At 56.0% G+C, this 19874-nt stretch overlaps 3 protein-coding genes across 3 annotated transcripts; all 3 read right to left on the bottom strand.

The window, feature by feature from the left end:
* Positions 1-1982: 1982 nt before the first annotated feature.
* LOC307066974 (metallothionein-1E-like) lies at positions 1983-3445 on the bottom strand (the record flags this gene model as incomplete). The annotated part of the gene is made up of 3 exons (XM_079724182.1): positions 1983-2074; positions 2780-2845; positions 3418-3445. The coding sequence occupies 3 exons, from the start codon at positions 3443-3445 to the stop codon at positions 1983-1985; spliced, it is 186 nt and encodes a 61-aa protein (XP_079580308.1).
* Positions 3446-7339: 3894 nt separating this feature from the next.
* Positions 7340-8943, bottom strand: LOC307066739 (metallothionein-1E; the record flags this gene model as incomplete). The annotated part of the gene is made up of 3 exons (XM_079723984.1): positions 7340-7431; positions 8138-8203; positions 8916-8943. 3 exons carry the CDS (start codon positions 8941-8943, stop codon positions 7340-7342), a joined length of 186 nt encoding a protein of 61 aa, XP_079580110.1.
* A 7771-nt stretch (positions 8944-16714) lies between these two features.
* On the bottom strand, positions 16715-18177 carry LOC307066550 (metallothionein-1E-like; the record flags this gene model as incomplete). Its single annotated transcript, XM_079723728.1, has 3 exons — positions 16715-16806; positions 17512-17577; positions 18150-18177. 3 exons carry the CDS (start codon positions 18175-18177, stop codon positions 16715-16717), a joined length of 186 nt encoding a protein of 61 aa, XP_079579854.1.
* Between the last annotated feature and the right edge of the window lie 1697 nt (positions 18178-19874).

The raw sequence follows: 19874 nt of genomic DNA, 5'->3' as shown, positions 1-19874 counted from the left end.
GGTGAGACAGCCTTGCTATAGCTTCAGACCTCTGAATATGATCTGTGTGCCCTTAGGCAGGTTGCTGAAACTCTGGGTAGCTGGCGCAATCATTCCAGCCCCTGCAGGTTCACTGTGTTACTGGTTCAATATAGATCAAGTGATAGGAAGGGTGGGCATTGATTTTGTGTTTCTCCAAATGGTGTGGCAGCATTTTATCCTGGGGTGGGGGGGGGGCTATTGCAGGGCATCCACACTCCCCCTGCCAGTGGATCAGTAAATTTGCAATCAAACCTTAACCTCCAGCCTGGAGTGATGCTTGCAAAACCATGAGCCTTTCCCCAAGAGCTTGTTGGAATTCAGCAAGATTGTGTCCCAGTAAAGTCACTGTGAACAGAAGCATCCTAATAGACAGAGTTTATTAAGCCCTAGTGAGGAGCTAGGCCACTCTCAATACCACACAGGGATATCATCTCCTTTTTATAGGAAATGGAGACTTAGAGAGGTCGAGCGACTCATTTAGGATACGCGGCTGGTAAGGGCCACTGTGGTCTGTGAACCAAGACTGCCTGACACCAGCACCCACGCACCCAGCACAGGCTGGCTCCTGAAATCCCCTCTTCACACAGGACACCTGTGGGTGAGTGTGGTCCTGACACTTGGGCCACGTGACTCGTCTTTCTCTTTGACTTTCCATCAAATAGCAAATCCCTCCAGAAGTTGTCAGGAGGACCAGCTCTCGCCATTATTTACAGGTCACTCAGCGCCTCACTCCTTCCTAGTAAATACCACCACCACGTTGTAAATGCAGAATCTGACACTACCCTGCACAGGCAGACATGAAGTCCTTCATCTGGAACCAATTTCCAGGTACTCTGCCTCTTGTTGGGAAGTGGCTGGGCATTACCTACAAATTCCTAGTCACTTTGTGGTTTCCAGTAGCCAAGGGCTGGATTTTGAAGGCAGCGTTCAGCCTGACCTAAAGGAACTTCCAAAGATTCAGAGCCAACTCACCACAGGGAGCTCTCAGGGGTAGCAGGTGTCCTCTCACTGGCACTGGGCCAGCCGAGACGGATGTTCCCTGTGGGGATGGTGGGAAGAGCTACTTCAGGTGTGGGTGATCCACACAGTGGGGCGTTTGAAAGTGTTTTCCGTGTTCAACATACTCCTTTGATGAACTCATGGTTTTTTTTTTAATAATTGAAGTGTAGCTGATTTACAATATTGTGTTAGTTTCAGGTGAACAAACATGTTTTTACTTTTTAAATTTTTCCTGTACTACTCTGATCCTCATACATTTATTCAAATTTATTGAATCAACAATTGGGTTTTGTATTTTGTGTCCTTTGAAATTTTTCTTAGTAGTTCACTTAATTTTATTTTACCAAAGTTTAGGTTTGTGACGTTAGAAAATAAAAACCACAGCTAGAAAATTCACACATCTTTCAGTGCAGGGAGTTTGAGACTTCCAGGTAGGGATTCAGGTAACTGGAGGTGTGATTCCAGCTTCTTTAGAGTCTATGTAGCCTAAAATCTATGAGGACGTGAAGTTAGCCAGGGAAATCAGAGGATGGGAAATGAGGCATGGAGAAGTCACCAACCCTTGCCATGCCACGAACCCTTGCCATGAGAATGGAGGGGACCTTGTATCTGCTCAACACCCTTAGAGCATCTGGTCTAATGCTCTTCCATTTTACGGAAGATGAACCCAGTGAGGGAGTGTGGCTTGTCTTAGGCACTCAGTTTGTGAGGGACTCACATTTTGTTCCAGTACCCAAGTCTCTGCACTTCTCATCCAGTCTCCTACACCAGCCCTGGTGTAGGGCAGGAGCCCTTATTCCCAATGCACAGAAAAAAGAGCCGAGTCGGAAGAGTGTCAACAGCTTTTATTACAACTCACATATTTCATAGGAAAGGGAATGTAGCAATCAAGTCAGAGTTGTATAAAAACACAGGTCGGCCCGTGGTCCTCCATTGACACCTGGGGCAGGCTCTCCGCGACATCAGGCACAGCAGCTGCACTTGTCCGAGGCCCCTTTGCAGACGCAGCCCTGGGCACACTTGGCGCAGCCCACGGGGCAGCAGGAGCAGCAGCCTGGGGAGGCAAGGGCAGCGTGCAGTCGGACCACGCGTTGTCCACAACCACCCTTCCCAACACCAGGCCTGGCCCCAGCCGCCCTCAGGCCCAGACCCTGAGTTTACGATGGTGTCCTCTGTCCTGAGATAATTGCTCTCAGGCACTAGGTTCAGGTTGCCTGCCCCATCTGTGCCCAGGACAGGGCACAGCGCCTTGGACAGACAGTGAGCAGGGCCTCTGGGGCAAGAGAAAGCCGGCCCCCAGCACCACCAGTGATGTGAGCCACGTCCTCAGGATCAAAGTGGAGGCAAACCCCTCACAGAGTAGCTCCCGCTCGGGATAGGGAAGCTCTGGGTTGCTTCGACAGGAAGGGGCTGCACCAGGTCCGAGAAGCCACACAGGGTCACTCGCTCATGTCCCTACAGTGCTTCAGTCCCTGGGAGGATTCAGAAGCGGGCCTCAGGAGGCAGGAGGACTAGTTCTAGTGACAGGTCTGAGGTTGTTTGTTGGTGACCCGTCTGGGCCTCAGTCTCCCTGTTCTCTAGTGCGCGCCTGGGTCTCGGTCACGTCGAAGGCGATTCCAGCTCTGATTGGGAATCCCTTTCTGGTGAGGAGGGTGCCGGGAAGTTTGGTCTCTCTCCTGCTCCTGCCTGCTGAGCTCTGGGCTCCCTCCTCGCACTCAGCCCACACCCCGCATTCCCAGAGAAGGCCCCGCACACTCACTCTTCTTGCAGGACGTGCATCTGCAGGCCTTGCAGGTGCAGGAGCCAGCGCAGCTGCAGGAGCCGCCTGCCAGGAAGGGAAAGGCCAGCAGTGAGCAGGGAGAGGGATGCAGGAGCTACAGCAGACGGTCAGCAATGCCTCCCTGAGCCCTCCTCCGTCAGGACCCAGTCCTGGGAGCTCGTGTCCACTCAGGCGGATAGAGAAGCCCCAGCTCGTCTCTTCTGGTCCAAGGAGAGTAGGTCCCCTCCTGATGGGACTCCACAGGGAAGGTCCCAGGCTCCAGACCCAGCCCAGGGTGACTGGGGCCGGGGGCCAGGGCCCATGGCCTGAACCCCAAAGAGGCAGTGTCCCCTCCTCCCATCCAGTCCTGGCAGCTCCGAGGCCTCCTCCAAACACTGGGTCCCGGTCTAGCAATCCCCTGACCAGCTGGGTGACCTCAATCAGGACAGCCTGGAGCCCCCGTGACCTCAGTGTTAACAGAGAGGCAAAGGGAGACTGACCTGCTCCCAGGGGCCTGGCTCCCAAGAAAGCCCCGGACCCGTGACAGGAGTCCTCCTGAGCTCAAACTCAAAACCCTCCCTTGTCGTCCTGTGCCTGGGAAGGGGGCATCCTAAGGCTCAAAGCCAGGGCTCCCTTACCAGTGGGGCAGGAGCACTTGGGGTCCATCTGGAGGAGAAGTGAGGCCCGAGGTCCAAAGCAAGGGGCGAAGCGGCTGCACGGGTCCGGTGGGGGCCGTGTGGGAGCGAGGAGCCCGGGGGCTCAGTTATAGGCCGAGGAGGCGGCCCGGGCGCAGAGGCCCCGCCCCCGCCTTGCACGCGCCCCGCGGGTCCGCGCCCGCGCCCGCGCCCGCGCCCACGCCCGCGCCGTCCGCAGCGCCCTCAGCGCCCTGGGCCGGGCTGTGAGCAACAGGCGGGGCCGAGCGCACGATTCCACTTCGGTGCCGGCTGGAGCGGAGGAACCGGGTGCCGTGCGGTAAGCGGTGTCCCAGCCCCCTGGCCGCCCCTTCCCAATGTGCCCGACGGGAGCAGCCACCCTGTTGGCGGGTTGTGCAGGAATCCAGCTCCCGCGTCCTCCGGTCTTCCCCGCCCCGGGCCCCGCGCCGCCGGCCTGCGGGTCGCCGTTTCCTGCAGCCTGAGAACAGCCCCCGCCTCCCGCTCGTGTCCCTGGCTTGGCTGGAGCCGGGGAGCGGTGTCAGAGACGGCAGGCGTATGTGACCCTCACCACCGTTTCGCCCAGCCCATGTGTCCCCAGGCGTTGCCAGCCCCGGTCCCCACCACGGTCCTTTGGAAGCACGTTTCCGGTGCCGTCTCCTGGAACGGCAGCGCGGTGAACATTGCCTTCAGCCGCTAGTCCTCCTCACTTGTGTTTTCCTTTCCTGGAGGGATCATGGCTCATTTCGGCGGGGGCTTCTTTGCCTAAACTTTCCAGGGGGGCTCCTCACTGTAGCCGGTCCACCCCACGCCAGGGTGGAGGTTCCCTAATCATGGGATGCTCCCCAGGGACGGCGTCATTGTAGGTGATAGGCAGCCCTGGCGTTAAATAACAAAGCGAGACAAGTGGATAGTTCCCTTTGAGTAGTCCCGACAGTTACTCACCGTGGAGTCCAGGCCAAGCCTTGTTAATCACTTTTGCTCTTTGAACTGTCACACCAACCGGGAAGGGAGATCCTAGTCAGGAGCCCGTTTCCCAAAGGCCAAAGTACCTACAGTACAAGGAGGCTCCGGAGGCAGGCACACGGTGCTGGGGAGTGGTGCCCTGCTTCTGTGCTTTTGTCGCTTCGCAGCTGAGAGAGGGAGTCAGTGAGAAAGCTCCCCTTTGGCGCAGAGCTGTGTCCTCAGCCCGTCTCTACCATGTCCAGCTCAATCCTGGGGGCGACCAGAGTGACAGAATAGGAATGGATTTATGACTTTGTGGCTACCTTCTGACTCTCTCCTTCAGTAGTGCTCAAGAGGTTTCTTTTGGTATAACGTATTTCGGAAAATCGCTGAAAAGAGAATGGTAAGGAAATCCTGATGCAGGTGACAGCAGAAATGGCAGGATCCTTCTGTATGTGTTAGGAGGACACCGACTGTGTTACTCACGGCTTTCTACCTGTAGTGTCAACGGCTCTTTGCGTGAAGGCAGGATAACCCTCTCAGGGGAACTGGTGCCAGGCTCACAGGGTTGATGAGGACGGCCCAGAGCACAGAGCTAAACACACCATCCTTGCTTGCGTGTCTGGAAGGAGGACAATGTCTCCTAGGCTAATGATAACAAATAAATAAAGAGATAAATAAATGAATCGGTGGTACGATAGATTACTCCCTGAGTGCCCAGTATGTTCTGACCTTCTTTGCATGTATTCAATTCTGTAATCCCGAGAGCCAGACACTGTTATTTTGCCCTTTAGAGCAGAGGAGACTGAGCCAGAGAGAGGTTATGTCACAGGGCTATGTGTGACACAGATGGGACTGGCCCTCCTGCAGGCTGACTGCAGCCCCCCGCCCAACCGGACACCATGTCATCCCATGAAAGGTGAGAACACTGAACACCTGGCACAGAGGCAGCAGTGGGAAAGCCCTGAGCTGGCAGTCAGAGCCCTCTGCACAGCTCTGTGACCTCTGTGGGCTTCAGCCTCCCACCTCTGCAGCCAGGAGCACAGCTGGACTGTCTCCGAAGACCCTTGCAGCCCTGAAAAAGGAGAGGCCGGATTCAGCCTCCAGTGATGTCATAACCGGCCCCATGTGGCCGGGAGGTGAGACAGCTGTGGTGTAGGTGTAGTCCTCTGAGCATAGGCTGTGTGCCCTTGGGTAAGTTGCTTAACCTCTCTGCAATTGGCACCATCACTCCAGACCTTGCAGGTTCACTGAGTCTGTGCAAATGCTGTGGCGGTGACTCGTTCCATGGGGCTTGTTGGAGAACATCCCTACGCCCTCTGGCACTGGATAAGCAAGGTTCCTATCCACCTCTGCCCTCACCATGAGCTTGCTTGCAAACCAGGGAGCCTTTCTCCAGGAGCTTGTTGGGAGCTCAAGGATTCTCTGTGCACAAATGTCAGTGTGGAGAGAGCGATCATAAAGGACACCGTTCGGGAAGCCCGAGCTAGGAGCCAGGCCACTATCTGGCTTATTCCCCCTCATTGAAATTAATCTTTTTTATCGAAAGGAGGAAATGAAATCTCAGAGAGTATCAGTGACTTGCCAGGTCAGGAAGTGGCATGCTGGCTGTGAACCCGAGTGCCTGACACCAACACCCACGCACGCAGAACGGGCCGGCTCCCGAAATGCCCCCCTTCACACAGGGCACCTGTGGGCAATCTTGCTCCTGACTTCTGAGCCACGTGTCTCCTCTTTCTCTCCGAGTGCCCATCAACTAGGAATTCCCTCCCCAGACCGCCAGGGGGCGCAACACCTGAACTATATTACCTGTTCCCTCAGCACACACTTCTTGCTAATAAACAGCACCAGGCCCTCCGCACTGCAGCACCACCATCACTCTGCAGAGGAACACATGAAGTCCTTCTTCTGAAAGCAAGTCTCAGGGAAACAGCTGGGAAATTCCCACCAAATTCAAATCACTATCGGGGTGTCAAGTAGCCACGGGCTGCATTTGAGGGAAGGGAAGATGTCAGCCTGATCTAGGGAGGACCTTGCGAAGATTCAGAGCCAAGGCCCTGCAGGGAGCTGTCACGGGTGGCGAGTGTCCTGTCAGTAGCCCTGGGCAAGCCAAGACTGATGTTCCCTGTGGGGAGGCAGGGGGCAGGGCTGCTCCGGGCGTGTGTGGTCCGCACAGTGGGGCATCTGTGAAGCGTTCCCAGGACTCGGGCACACCTTCCATGTAAGTGCAGCATATGAAAGCGTCCAGCTTTCAGAATTGCTCCTCCACGTATGAAGGTGATTTGACGTGTTGAAGGGAAAAATGGGTGTCACATATAGTGTCCTTTTACATTTTATCTTAGCGATTCTTTTTACTGACCAGGGTTAAAACTGTGGCCGAAAATACAAATAGGTCTTTCCAGGGTGTTTTAGACGCCAGTCCCGTGTAGAAGTCAAACAAGAGGGGTGTGGGATTCCATCCCCTCTGGGTACTTTTCCAGGCTCTCATCACCGAGGACTGAGTTTGGCAGGGGCCCCCAGAGAAGGAAAATGAGAAATGGACAACGTTCTCTGCAATCCATACTCGTAAGGGGAATAGAGGGAGTGTGTCCTCTGTGTGTCCAGTGCCCTATGTCATCTGGCGAGGCTTTCATTTGGAGCTGAGAAACTGAAGCTCAACTTAACCTAAGGGGCTAAGACGCTCCGTGTGCGTGTGTTTTGGGGGGTGGGGGGGTACTCTTTGGTCCAGAGCCGAGGTCTCTGCACGTCCAGTCCAGTTCCCCACGCCAGCCCTGATGGGCACGGCGTCTCTTTGTTCAAGACAGACAAAGGAAGACAGAGCCAGAATAAAGTCAACAACTTTTATTACAACTCACATATTTCACAGAAAAAGGAATGTAGCGTCAGGTCCGCTTGTATGAAAAACGGTAAAATGCAGGTTTGTCCTGGTTGCTCTGTTGACACCCGGGGCAGGCTCTCCGCGACATCAGGCACAGCAGCTGCACTTGTCCGAGGCCCCTTTGCAGACGCAGCCCTGGGCACACTTGGCGCAGCCCACGGGGCAGCAGGAGCAGCAGCCTGGGGAGGCAAGGGCAGCGTGCAGTCGGACCACGCGTTGTCCGCAACCACCCTTCCCAACAGCAGGCCTGGCCCCAGCCGCCCTCAGGCCCAGACCCTGAGTTTACGATGGTGTCCTCTGTCCTGAGATAATTGCTCTCAGGCACTAGGTTCAGGTTGCCTGCCCCATCTGTGCCCGGGACAGGGCACAGCGCCTTGGAGAGACACTGAGCAGGGCCTCTGGGGACAAGACAAAGCCAGCCCCCAGCACCACCAGTGATGTGAGCCACGTCCTCAGGATCAAAGTGGAGGCAAACCCCTCACAGAGCAGCTCCCGCTCGGGATAGGGAGGCTCTGGGCTGCTTCGACAGGAAGGGGCTGCACCAGGTCCGAGAAGCCACACAGGGTCACTCGTTCATGTCCCTACAGTGCTTCAGTGCCTGGGAGGATTCAGAAGCGTGACTCAGGAGGGAGGAGGACTAGTTCTAGTGACAGGTCTGAGGTTGTTTGTTGGTGACCCGTCTGGGCCTCAGTCTCCCTGTTCTCTAGTGCGCGCCTGGGTCTCGGTCATGTCGAAGGCGATTCCAGCTCTGACTGGGAATCCCTTCCTGGTGAGGGGGGTGCCGGGAAGTTTGGTCACTGTCCTGCTCCTGCCTGCTGAGCTCTGGGCTCCCTCCTCGCACTCAGCCCACACCCCGCATTGCCAGAGAAGGCCCCGCACACTCACTCTTCTTGCAGGAGGTGCATCTGCAGGCCTTGCAGGTGCAGGAGCCAGCGCAGCTGCAGGAGCCGCCTGCCAGGAAGGGAAAGGCCAGCAGTGAGCAGGGAGAGGGATGCAGGAGCTACAGCAGACGGTCAGCAATGCCTCCCTGAGCCCTCCTCCTCCGTCAGGACGCGGCCCTGGGAGCTCGTGTCCACTCAGGCGGATAGAGAAGCCCCAGCTCGTGTCTTCTGGTCCAAGGAGAGTAGGTCCCCTCCTGATGGGACTCCACAGGGAAGGTCCCAGGCTCCAGACCCAGCCCAGGCTGACTGGGGCCGGGGGCCAGGGCCCATGGCGTGAACCCCAAAGAGGCAGTGTCCCCTCCTCCCATCAAGTCCTGGCAGCTCCGAGGCCTCCTCCAAACCCTGGGTCTAGCAATTCCGTGACCTGCTGGGTGACCTCAACAAAGGCAGTCTTGAGCCTCTGTACCCCCCATTCAAAAATAGAGGCTGGAAATCTCTGGCGATCTAGTGGTTACGGGACAGCGCTCTCACTTCCTAGTGTCTGGGTTCCGTCCCCGGTCAGGGAACTAAGCTCCCACAAGCTGAGTGGTACAGCCAAAAAACAAAAAACAAAAAATAGATTAAAAAAATGCTGTCGCTGCCCTGGCTGGGAAGAAAGCACTGGGTGAACCGTGGCCGTCCACTTGTGCTCAAATTGAAACTTCTTCCTCATCTAACCCCAGGGACACTGTGTCCTGGGCTGAGAAGCGGGCATCCAAGGCCCAGAGCCAGGGGTTCCTTACCAGTGGGGCAGGAGCAGTTGGGGTCCATTTGGAGCCAAGGCGAGGCCGGGGGTAGAAAGCAAGCGGCCAAGAGGCCCGTGAGCTGGTGGGAGGCGTGTCGAGCCTAGGAGCCTGCTTGCAGTGTTTGTACCCAGAGGAGGCGGCCCGGGCGCAGAGGTCCCACCCCCTCCTTGCACCCGCCCCGCGGATCTGCGCCCGCCCCGCCCGCAGCGCCGGGGGCCCGGCCGTGAGCAACCCCTGGGGCCGAGACAGGATTCTCCCAGTGTACGTGGGTCCGCTCTGCGCACGGAGAGCCGTATTTGGTGCCTGCTCGCCGGTAGGGACTGTTTGCCAGGAGGTGCGCGGTGTCCTAGCCTCCCTGTCCGCCCCTCCCGATTTTCCCGAGGGCGGCAGCCACCTTGTTCCGGGATTTTCCAGCAAGCCAGCCTCTGTATCCTCGCTGTCTTCCCCACCACCGGCCCCCGCGCTGTTGTCTTCAGGTTCCCCCTTTCCGGAGCCCGTGTGCAACCCTAGTCTCGCGCTCCCGTCCCAAGCATGGCTGGATCCTGGGAGTTGTGTGCAGAGAGCGGCGGTGGATGTGACCTTCACCACCAATCCTCCGACTCCCTCTTCCCCCACCATTTCCTGTCCTGGTCCCCACGATGGTCCTTAGGCAGCGTTTCTCTAACGTTTCTCCGTAAGAGCACCGCGACCAACTCAGGCCTCTGCCTCCCATCCTTCCTTCTTTTCTGCACTACTGAATGGATGGATGGGCACACTTGTCCCTGTGCTCCTGGCCTAAACTTGGCAGGGGATTTCCTGATCCTAGCCAGTCCACCCTGCACCAGGATGGAGGTTCCCAAAGGATGAGATCCCACCCCGTGGAAGGGATCATTGTAAGTGATGGGCAGACCTGGCATTAAATAGCAAAGCATGACAAGTGGTTATTTCCCTTTCAGTATTCAGCAGTGGGAAGGGCACTGAGCAGGCAGTCACATCCCTCTGCATAGCTCTGTGACCTCTCTGGACTTTAGTCTCCCATCTCTGCAGCCAGAAGCACAACTAGACTGTCTGAAAGGACACTTCCAGCTCTGAGTAATGATAGGCAGGACTCAGCCTTCAGTGACCTCCTAATCAGCGACCTTTGGCAAGGAGGTGAGACAGCCTTGCTATAGCTTCAGACCTCTGAATATGATCTGTGTGCCCTTAGGCAGGTTGCTGAAACTCTGGGTAGCTGGCGCAATCATTCCAGCCCCTGCAGGTTCACTGTGTTACTGGTTCAATATAGATCAAGTGATAGGAAGGGTGGGCATTGATTTTGTGTTTCTCCAAATGGTGTGGCAGCATTTTATCCTGGGGGGGGGGGCTATTGCAGGGCATCCACACTCCCCCTGCCAGTGGATCAGTAAATTTGCAATCAAACCTTAACCTCCAGCCTGGAGTGATGCTTGCAAAACCATGAGCCTTTCCCCAAGAGCTTGTTGGAATTCAGCAAGATTGTGTCCCAGTAAAGTCACTGTGAACAGAAGCATCCTAATAGACAGAGTTTATTAAGCCCTAGTGAGGAGCTAGGCCACTCTCAATACCACACAGGGATATCATCTCCTTTTTATAGGAAATGGAGACTTAGAGAGGTCGAGCGACTCATTTAGGATACGCGGCTGGTAAGGGCCACTGTGGTCTGTGAACCAAGACTGCCTGACACCAGCACCCACGCACCCAGCACAGGCTGGCTCCTGAAATCCCCTCTTCACACAGGACACCTGTGGGTGAGTGTGGTCCTGACACTTGGGCCACGTGACTCGTCTTTCTCTTTGACTTTCCATCAAATAGCAAATCCCTCCAGAAGTTGTCAGGAGGACCAGCTCTCGCCATTATTTACAGGTCACTCAGCGCCTCACTCCTTCCTAGTAAATACCACCACCACGTTGTAAATGCAGAATCTGACACTACCCTGCACAGGCAGACATGAAGTCCTTCATCTGGAACCAATTTCCAGGTACTCTGCCTCTTGTTGGGAAGTGGCTGGGCATTACCTACAAATTCCTAGTCACTTTGTGGTTTCCAGTAGCCAAGGGCTGGATTTTGAAGGCAGCGTTCAGCCTGACCTAAAGGAACTTCCAAAGATTCAGAGCCAACTCACCACAGGGAGCTCTCAGGGGTAGCAGGTGTCCTCTCACTGGCACTGGGCCAGCCGAGACGGATGTTCCCTGTGGGGATGGTGGGAAGAGCTACTTCAGGTGTGGGTGATCCACACAGTGGGGCGTTTGAAAGTGTTTTCCGTGTTCAACATACTCCTTTGATGAACTCATGGTTTTTTTTTAATAATTGAAGTGTAGCTGATTTACAATATTGTGTTAGTTTCAGGTGAACAAACATGTTTTTACTTTTTAAATTTTTCCTGTACTACTCTGATCCTCATACATTTATTCAAATTTATTGAATCAACAATTGGGTTTTGTATTTTGTGTCCTTTGAAATTTTTCTTAGTAGTTCACTTAATTTTATTTTACCAAAGTTTAGGTTTGTGACGTTAGAAAATAAAAACCACAGCTAGAAAATTCACACATCTTTCAGTGCAGGGAGTTTGAGACTTCCAGGTAGGGATTCAGGTAACTGGAGGTGTGATTCCAGCTTCTTTAGAGTCTATGAAGCCTAAAATCTATGAGGACGTGAAGTTAGCCAGGGAAATCAGAGGATGGGAAATGAGGCATGGAGAAGTCACCAACCCTTGCCATGCCACGAACCCTTGCCATGAGAATGGAGGGGACCTTGTATCTGCTCAACACCCTTAGAGCATCTGGTCTAATGCTCTTCCATTTTACGGAAGATGAACCCAGTGAGGGAGTGTGGCTTGTCTTAGGCACTCAGTTTGTGAGGGACTCACATTTTGTTCCAGTACCCAAGTCTCTGCACTTCTCATCCAGTCTCCTACACCAGCCCTGGTGTAGGGCAGGAGCCCTTATTCCCAATGCACAGAAAAAAGAGCCGAGTCGGAAGAGTGTCAACAGCTTTTATTACAACTCACATATTTCATAGGAAAGGGAATGTAGCAATCAAGTGAGAGTTGTATAAAAACACAGGTCGGCCCGTGGTCCTCCATTGACACCTGGGGCAGGCTCTCCGCGACATCAGGCACAGCAGCTGCACTTGTCCGAGGCCCCTTTGCAGACGCAGCCCTGGGCACACTTGGCGCAGCCCACGGGGCAGCAGGAGCAGCAGCCTGGGGAGGCAAGGGCAGCGTGCAGTCGGACCATGCGTTGTCCACAACCACCCTTCCCAACAGCAGGCCTGGCCCCAGCCGCCCTCAGGCCCAGACCCTGAGTTTACGATGGTGTCCTCTGTCCTGAGATAATTGCTCTCAGGCACTAGGTTCAGGTTGCCTGCCCCATCTGTGCCCGGGACAGGGCACAGCGCCTTGGAGAGACACTGAGCAGGGCCTCTGGGGACAAGACAAAGCCAGCCCCCAGCACCACCAGTGATGTGAGCCACGTCCTCAGGATCAAAGTGGAGGCAAACCTCTCACAGAGCAGCTCCCGCTCGGGATAGGGAGGCTCTGGGCTGCTTCGACAGGAAGGGGCTGCACCAGGTCCGAGAAGCCACACAGGGTCACTCGTTCATGTCCCTACAGTGCTTCAGTCCCTGGGAGGATTCAGAAGCGTGACTCAGGAGGGAGGAGGACTAGTTCTAGTGACAGGTCTGAGGTTGTTTGTTGGTGACCCGTCTGGGCCTCAGTCTCCCTGTTCTCTAGTGCGCGCCTGGGTCTCGGTCATGTCGAAGGCGATTCCAGCTCTGACTGGGAATCCCTTCCTGGTGAGGGGGGTGCCGGGAAGTTTGGTCACTGTCCTGCTCCTGCCTGCTGAGCTCTGGGCTCCCTCCTCGCACTCAGCCCACACCCCGCATTGCCAGAGAAGGCCCCGCACACTCACTCTTCTTGCAGGAGGTGCATCTGCAGGCCTTGCAGGTGCAGGAGCCAGCGCAGCTGCAGGAGCCACCTGCCAGGAAGGGAAAGGCCAGCAGTGAGCAGGGAGAGGGATGCAGGAGCTACAGCAGACGGTCAGCAATGCCTCCCTGAGCCCTCCTCCTCCGTCAGGACGCGGCCCTGGGAGCTCGTGTCCACTCAGGCGGATAGAGAAGCCCCAGCTCGTGTCTTCTGGTCCAAGGAGAGTAGGTCCCCTCCTGATGGGACTCCACAGGGAAGGTCCCAGGCTCCAGACCCAGCCCAGGCTGACTGGGGCCGGGGGCCAGGGCCCATGGCGTGAACCCCAAAGAGGCAGTGTCCCCTCCTCCCATCAAGTCCTGGCAGCTCCGAGGCCTCCTCCAAACCCTGGGTCTAGCAATTCCGTGACCTGCTGGGTGACCTCAACAAAGGCAGTCTTGAGCCTCTGTACCCCCCATTCAAAAATAGAGGCTGGAAATCTCTGGCGATCTAGTGGTTACGGGACAGCGCTCTCACTTCCTAGTGTCTGGGTTCCGTCCCCGGTCAGGGAACTAAGCTCCCACAAGCTGAGTGGTACAGCCAAAAAACAAAAAACAAAAAATAGATTAAAAAAATGCTGTCGCTGCCCTGGCTGGGAAGAAAGCACTGGGTGAACCGTGGCCGTCCACTTGTGCTCAAATTGAAACTTCTTCCTCATCTAACCCCAGGGACACTGTGTCCTGGGCTGAGAAGCGGGCATCCAAGGCCCAGAGCCAGGGGTTCCTTACCAGTGGGGCAGGAGCAGTTGGGGTCCATTTGGAGCCAAGGCGAGGCCGGGGGTAGAAAGCAAGCGGCCAAGAGGCCCGTGAGCTGGTGGGAGGCGTGTCGAGCCTAGGAGCCTGCTTGCAGTGTTTGTACCCAGAGGAGGCGGCCCGGGCGCAGAGGTCCCACCCCCTCCTTGCACCCGCCCCGCGGATCTGCGCCCGCCCCGCCCGCAGCGCCGGGGGCCCGGCCGTGAGCAACCCCTGGGGCCGAGACAGGATTCTCCCAGTGTACGTGGGTCCGCTCTGCGCACGGAGAGCCGTATTTGGTGCCTGCTCGCCGGTAGGGACTGTTTGCCAGGAGGTGCGCGGTGTCCTAGCCTCCCTGTCCGCCCCTCCCGATTTTCCCGAGGGCGGCAGCCACCTTGTTCCGGGATTTTCCAGCAAGCCAGCCTCTGTATCCTCGCTGTCTTCCCCACCACCGGCCCCCGCGCTGTTGTCTTCAGGTTCCCCCTTTCCGGAGCCCGTGTGCAACCCTAGTCTCGCGCTCCCGTCCCAGGCATGGCTGGATCCTGGGAGTTGTGTGCAGAGAGCGGCGGTGGATGTGACCTTCACCACCAATCCTCCGACTCCCTCTTCCCCCACCATTTCCTGTCCTGGTCCCCACGATGGTCCTTAGGCAGCGTTTCTCTAACGTTTCTCCGTAAGAGCACCGCGACCAACTCAGGCCTCTGCCTCCCATCCTTCCTTCTTTTCTGCACTACTGAATGGATGGATGGGCACACTTGTCCCTGTGCTCCTGGCCTAAACTTGGCAGGGGATTTCCTGATCCTAGCCAGTCCACCCTGCACCAGGATGGAGGTTCCCAAAGGATGAGATCCCACCCCGTGGAAGGGATCATTGTAAGTGATGGGCAGACCTGGCATTAAATAGCAAAGCATGACAAGTGGTTATTTCCCTTTCAGTATTCAGCAGTGGGAAGGGCACTGAGCAGGCAGTCACATCCCTCTGCATAGCTCTGTGACCTCTCTGGACTTTAGTCTCCCATCTCTGCAGCCAGAAGCACAACTAGACTGTCTGAAAGGACACTTCCAGCTCTGAGTAATGATAGGCAGGACTCAGCCTTCAGTGACCTCCTAATCAGCGACCTTTGGCAAGGAGGTGAGACAGCCTTGCTATAGCTTCAGACCTCTGAATATGATCTGTGTGCCCTTAGGCAGGTTGCTGAAACTCTGGGTAGCTGGCGCAATCATTCCAGCCCCTGCAGGTTCACTGTGTTACTGGTTCAATATAGATCAAGTGATAGGAAGGGTGGGCATTGATTTTGTGTTTCTCCAAATGGTGTGGCAGCATTTTATCCTGGGGGGGGGGGGCTATTGCAGGGCATCCACACTCCCCCTGCCAGTGGATCAGTAAATTTGCAATCAAACCTTAACCTCCAGCCTGGAGTGATGCTTGCAAAACCATGAGCCTTTCCCCAAGAGCTTGTTGGAATTCAGCAAGATTGTGTCCCAGTAAAGTCACTGTGAACAGAAGCATCCTAATAGACAGAGTTTATTAAGCCCTAGTGAGGAGCTAGGCCACTCTCAATACCACACAGGGATATCATCTCCTTTTTATAGGAAATGGAGACTTAGAGAGGTCGAGCGACTCATTTAGGATACGCGGCTGGTAAGGGCCACTGTGGTCTGTGAACCAAGACTGCCTGACACCAGCACCCACGCACCCAGCACAGGCTGGCTCCTGAAATCCCCTCTTCACACAGGACACCTGTGGGTGAGTGTGGTCCTGACACTTGGGCCACGTGACTCGTCTTTCTCTTTGACTTTCCATCAAATAGCAAATCCCTCCAGAAGTTGTCAGGAGGACCAGCTCTCGCCATTATTTACAGGTCACTCAGCGCCTCACTCCTTCCTAGTAAATACCACCACCACGTTGTAAATGCAGAATCTGACACTACCCTGCACAGGCAGACATGAAGTCCTTCATCTGGAACCAATTTCCAGGTACTCTGCCTCTTGTTGGGAAGTGGCTGGGCATTACCTACAAATTCCTAGTCACTTTGTGGTTTCCAGTAGCCAAGGGCTGGATTTTGAAGGCAGCGTTCAGCCTGACCTAAAGGAACTTCCAAAGATTCAGAGCCAACTCACCACAGGGAGCTCTCAGGGGTAGCAGGTGTCCTCTCACTGGCACTGGGCCAGCCGAGACGGATGTTCCCTGTGGGGATGGTGGGAAGAGCTACTTCAGGTGTGGGTGATCCACACAGTGGGGCGTTTGAAAGTGTTTTCCGTGTTCAACATACTCCTTTGATGAACTCATGGTTTTTTTTTTTAATAATTGAAGTGTAGCTGATTTACAATATTGTGTTAGTTTCAGGCGAACAAACATGTTTTTACTTTTTAAATTTTTCCTGTACTACTCTGATCCTCATACATTTATTCAAATTTATTGAATCAACAATTGGGTTTTGTATTTTGTGTCCTTTGAAATTTTTCTTAGTAGTTCACTTAATTTTATTTTACCAAAGTTTAGGTTTGTGACGTTAGAAAATAAAAACCACAGCTAGAAAATTCACACATCTTTCAGTGCAGGGAGTTTGAGACTTCCAGGTAGGGATTCAGGTAACTGGAGGTGTGATTCCAACTTCTTTAGAGTCTATGAAGCCTAAAATCTATGAGGACGTGAAGTTAGCCAGGGAAATCAGAGGATGGGAAATGAGGCATGGAGAAGTCACCAACCCTTGCCATGCCACGAACCCTTGCCATGAGAATGGAGGGGACCTTGTATCTGCTCAACACCCTTAGAGCATCTGGTCTAATGCTCTTCCATTTTACGGAAGATGAACCCAGTGAGGGAGTGTGGCTTGTCTTAGGCACTCAGTTTGTGAGGGACTCACATTTTGTTCCAGTACCCAAGTCTCTGCACTTCTCATCCAGTCTCCTACACCAGCCCTGGTGTAGGGCAGGAGCCCTTATTCCCAATGCACAGAAAAAAGAGCCGAGTCGGAAGAGTGTCAACAGCTTTTATTACAACTCACATATTTCATAGGAAAGGGAATGTAGCAATCAAGTGAGAGTTGTATAAAAACACAGGTCGGCCCGTGGTCCTCCATTGACACCTGGGGCAGGCTCTCCGCGACATCAGGCACAGCAGCTGCACTTGTCCGAGGCCCCTTTGCAGACGCAGCCCTGGGCACACTTGGCGCAGCCCACGGGGCAGCAGGAGCAGCAGCCTGGGGAGGCAAGGGCAGCGTGCAGTCGGACCACGCGTTGTCCACAACCACCCTTCCCAACAGCAGGCCTGGCCCCAGCCGCCCTCAGGCCCAGACCCTGAGTTTACGATGGTGTCCTCTGTCCTGAGATAATTGCTCTCAGGCACTAGGTTCAGGTTGCCTGCCCCATCTGTGCCCAGGACAGGGCACAGCGCCTTGGACAGACAGTGAGCAGGGCCTCTGGGGCAAGAGAAAGCCGGCCCCCAGCACCACCAGTGATGTGAGCCACGTCCTCAGGATCAAAGTGGAGGCAAACCCCTCACAGAGTAGCTCCCGCTCGGGATAGGGAAGCTCTGGGTTGCTTCGACAGGAAGGGGCTGCACCAGGTCCGAGAAGCCACACAGGGTCACTCGCTCATGTCCCTACAGTGCTTCAGTCCCTGGGAGGATTCAGAAGCGGGCCTCAGGAGGCAGGAGGACTAGTTCTAGTGACAGGTCTGAGGTTGTTTGTTGGTGACCCGTCTGGGCCTCAGTCTCCCTGTTCTCTAGTGCGCGCCTGGGTCTCGGTCACGTCGAAGGCGATTCCAGCTCTGATTGGGAATCCCTTTCTGGTGAGGAGGGTGCCGGGAAGTTTGGTCTCTCTCCTGCTCCTGCCTGCTGAGCTCTGGGCTCCCTCCTCGCACTCAGCCCACACCCCGCATTCCCAGAGAAGGCCCCGCACACTCACTCTTCTTGCAGGACGTGCATCTGCAGGCCTTGCAGGTGCAGGAGCCAGCGCAGCTGCAGGAGCCGCCTGCCAGGAAGGGAAAAGCCAGCAGTGAGCAGGGAGAGGGATGCAGGAGCTACAGCAGACGGTCAGCAATGCCTCCCTGAGCCCTCCTCCGTCAGGACCCAGTCCTGGGAGCTCGTGTCCACTCAGGCGGATAGAGAAGCCCCAGCTCGTCTCTTCTGGTCCAAGGAGAGTAGGTCCCCTCCTGATGGGACTCCACAGGGAAGGTCCCAGGCTCCAGACCCAGCCCAGGGTGACTGGGGCCGGGGGCCAGGGCCCATGGCCTGAACCCCAAAGAGGCAGTGTCCCCTCCTCCCATCCAGTCCTGGCAGCTCCGAGGCCTCCTCCAAACACTGGGTCCCGGTCTAGCAATCCCCTGACCAGCTGGGTGACCTCAATCAGGACAGCCTGGAGCCCCCGTGACCTCAGTGTTAACAGAGAGGCAAAGGGAGACTGACCTGCTCCCAGGGGCCTGGCTCCCAAGAAAGCCCCGGACCCGTGACAGGAGTCCTCCTGAGCTCAAACTCAAAACCCTCCCTTGTCGTCCTGTGCCTGGGAAGGGGGCATCCTAAGGCTCAAAGCCAGGGCTCCCTTACCAGTGGGGCAGGAGCACTTGGGGTCCATCTGGAGGAGAAGTGAGGCCCGAGGTCCAAAGCAAGGGGCGAAGCGGCTGCACGGGTCCGGTGGGGGCCGTGTGGGAGCGAGGAGCCCGGGGGCTCAGTTATAGGCCGAGGAGGCGGCCCGGGCGCAGAGGCCCCGCCCCCGCCTTGCACGCGCCCCGCGGGTCCGCGCCCGCGCCCACGCCCGCGCCGTCCGCAGCGCCCTCAGCGCCCTGGGCCGGGCTGTGAGCAACAGGCGGGGCCGAGCGCACGATTCCACTTCGGTGCCGGCTGGAGCGGAGGAACCGGGTGCCGTGCGGTAAGCGGTGTCCCAGCCCCCTGGCCGCCCCTTCCCAATGTGCCCGACGGGAGCAGCCACCCTGTTGGCGGGTTGTGCAGGAATCCAGCTCCCGCGTCCTCCGGTCTTCCCCGCCCCGGGCCCCGCGCCGCCGGCCTGCGGGTCGCCGTTTCCTGCAGCCTGAGAACAGCCCCCGCCTCCCGCTCGTGTCCCTGGCTTGGCTGGAGCCGGGGAGCGGTGTCAGAGACGGCAGGCGTATGTGACCCTCACCACCGTTTCGCCCAGCCCATGTGTCCCCAGGCGTTGCCAGCCCCGGTCCCCACCACGGTCCTTTGGAAGCACGTTTCCGGTACCGTCTCCTGGAACGGCAGCGCGGTGAACATTGCCTTCAGCCGCTAGTCCTCCTCACTTGTGTTTTCCTTTCCTGGAGGGATCATGGCTCATTTCGGCGGGGGCTTCTTTGCCTAAACTTTCCAGGGGGGCTCCTCACTGTAGCCGGTCCACCCCACGCCAGGGTGGAGGTTCCCTAATCATGGGATGCTCCCCAGGGACGGCGTCATTGTAGGTGATAGGCAGCCCTGGCGTTAAATAACAAAGCGAGACAAGTGGATAGTTCCCTTTGAGTAGTCCCGACAGTTACTCACCGTGGAGTCCAGGCCAAGCCTTGTTAATCACTTTTGCTCTTTGAACTGTCACACCAACCGGGAAGGGAGATCCTAGTCAGGAGCCCGTTTCCCAAAGGCCAAAGTACCTACAGTACAAGGAGGCTCCGGAGGCAGGCACACGGTGCTGGGGAGTGGTGCCCTGCTTCTGTGCTTTTGTCGCTTCGCAGCTGAGAGAGGGAGTCAGTGAGAAAGCTCCCCTTTGGCGCAGAGCTGTGTCCTCAGCCCGTCTCTACCATGTCCAGCTCAATCCTGGGGGCGACCAGAGTGACAGAATAGGAATGGATTTATGACTTTGTGGCTACCTTCTGACTCTCTCCTTCAGTAGTGCTCAAGAGGTTTCTTTTGGTATAACGTATTTCGGAAAATCGCTGAAAAGAGAATGGTAAGGAAATCCTGATGCAGGTGACAGCAGAAATGGCAGGATCCTTCTGTATGTGTTAGGAGGACACCGACTGTGTTACTCACGGCTTTCTACCTGTAGTGTCAACGGCTCTTTGCGTGAAGGCAGGATAACCCTCTCAGGGGAACTGGTCCCAGGCTCACAGGGTTGATGAGGACGGCCCAGAGCACAGAGCTAAACACACCATCCTTGCTTGCGTGTCTGGAAGGAGGACAATGTCTCCTAGGCTAATGATAACAAATAAATAAAGAGATAAATAAATGAATCGGTGGTACGATAGATTACTCCCTGAGTGCCCAGTATGTTCTGACCTTCTTTGCATGTATTCAATTCTGTAATCCCGAGAGCCAGACACTGTT

The sequence above is a fragment of the Hyperoodon ampullatus genome, assembly GCF_949752795.1.
Source record: "Hyperoodon ampullatus genome assembly, chromosome: 18".
NCBI lineage: Eukaryota > Metazoa > Chordata > Mammalia > Artiodactyla > Ziphiidae > Hyperoodon > Hyperoodon ampullatus.
Note: the sequence above shows the minus strand (reverse complement) of the source record. Positions and strands in the feature narration are given on the sequence as shown.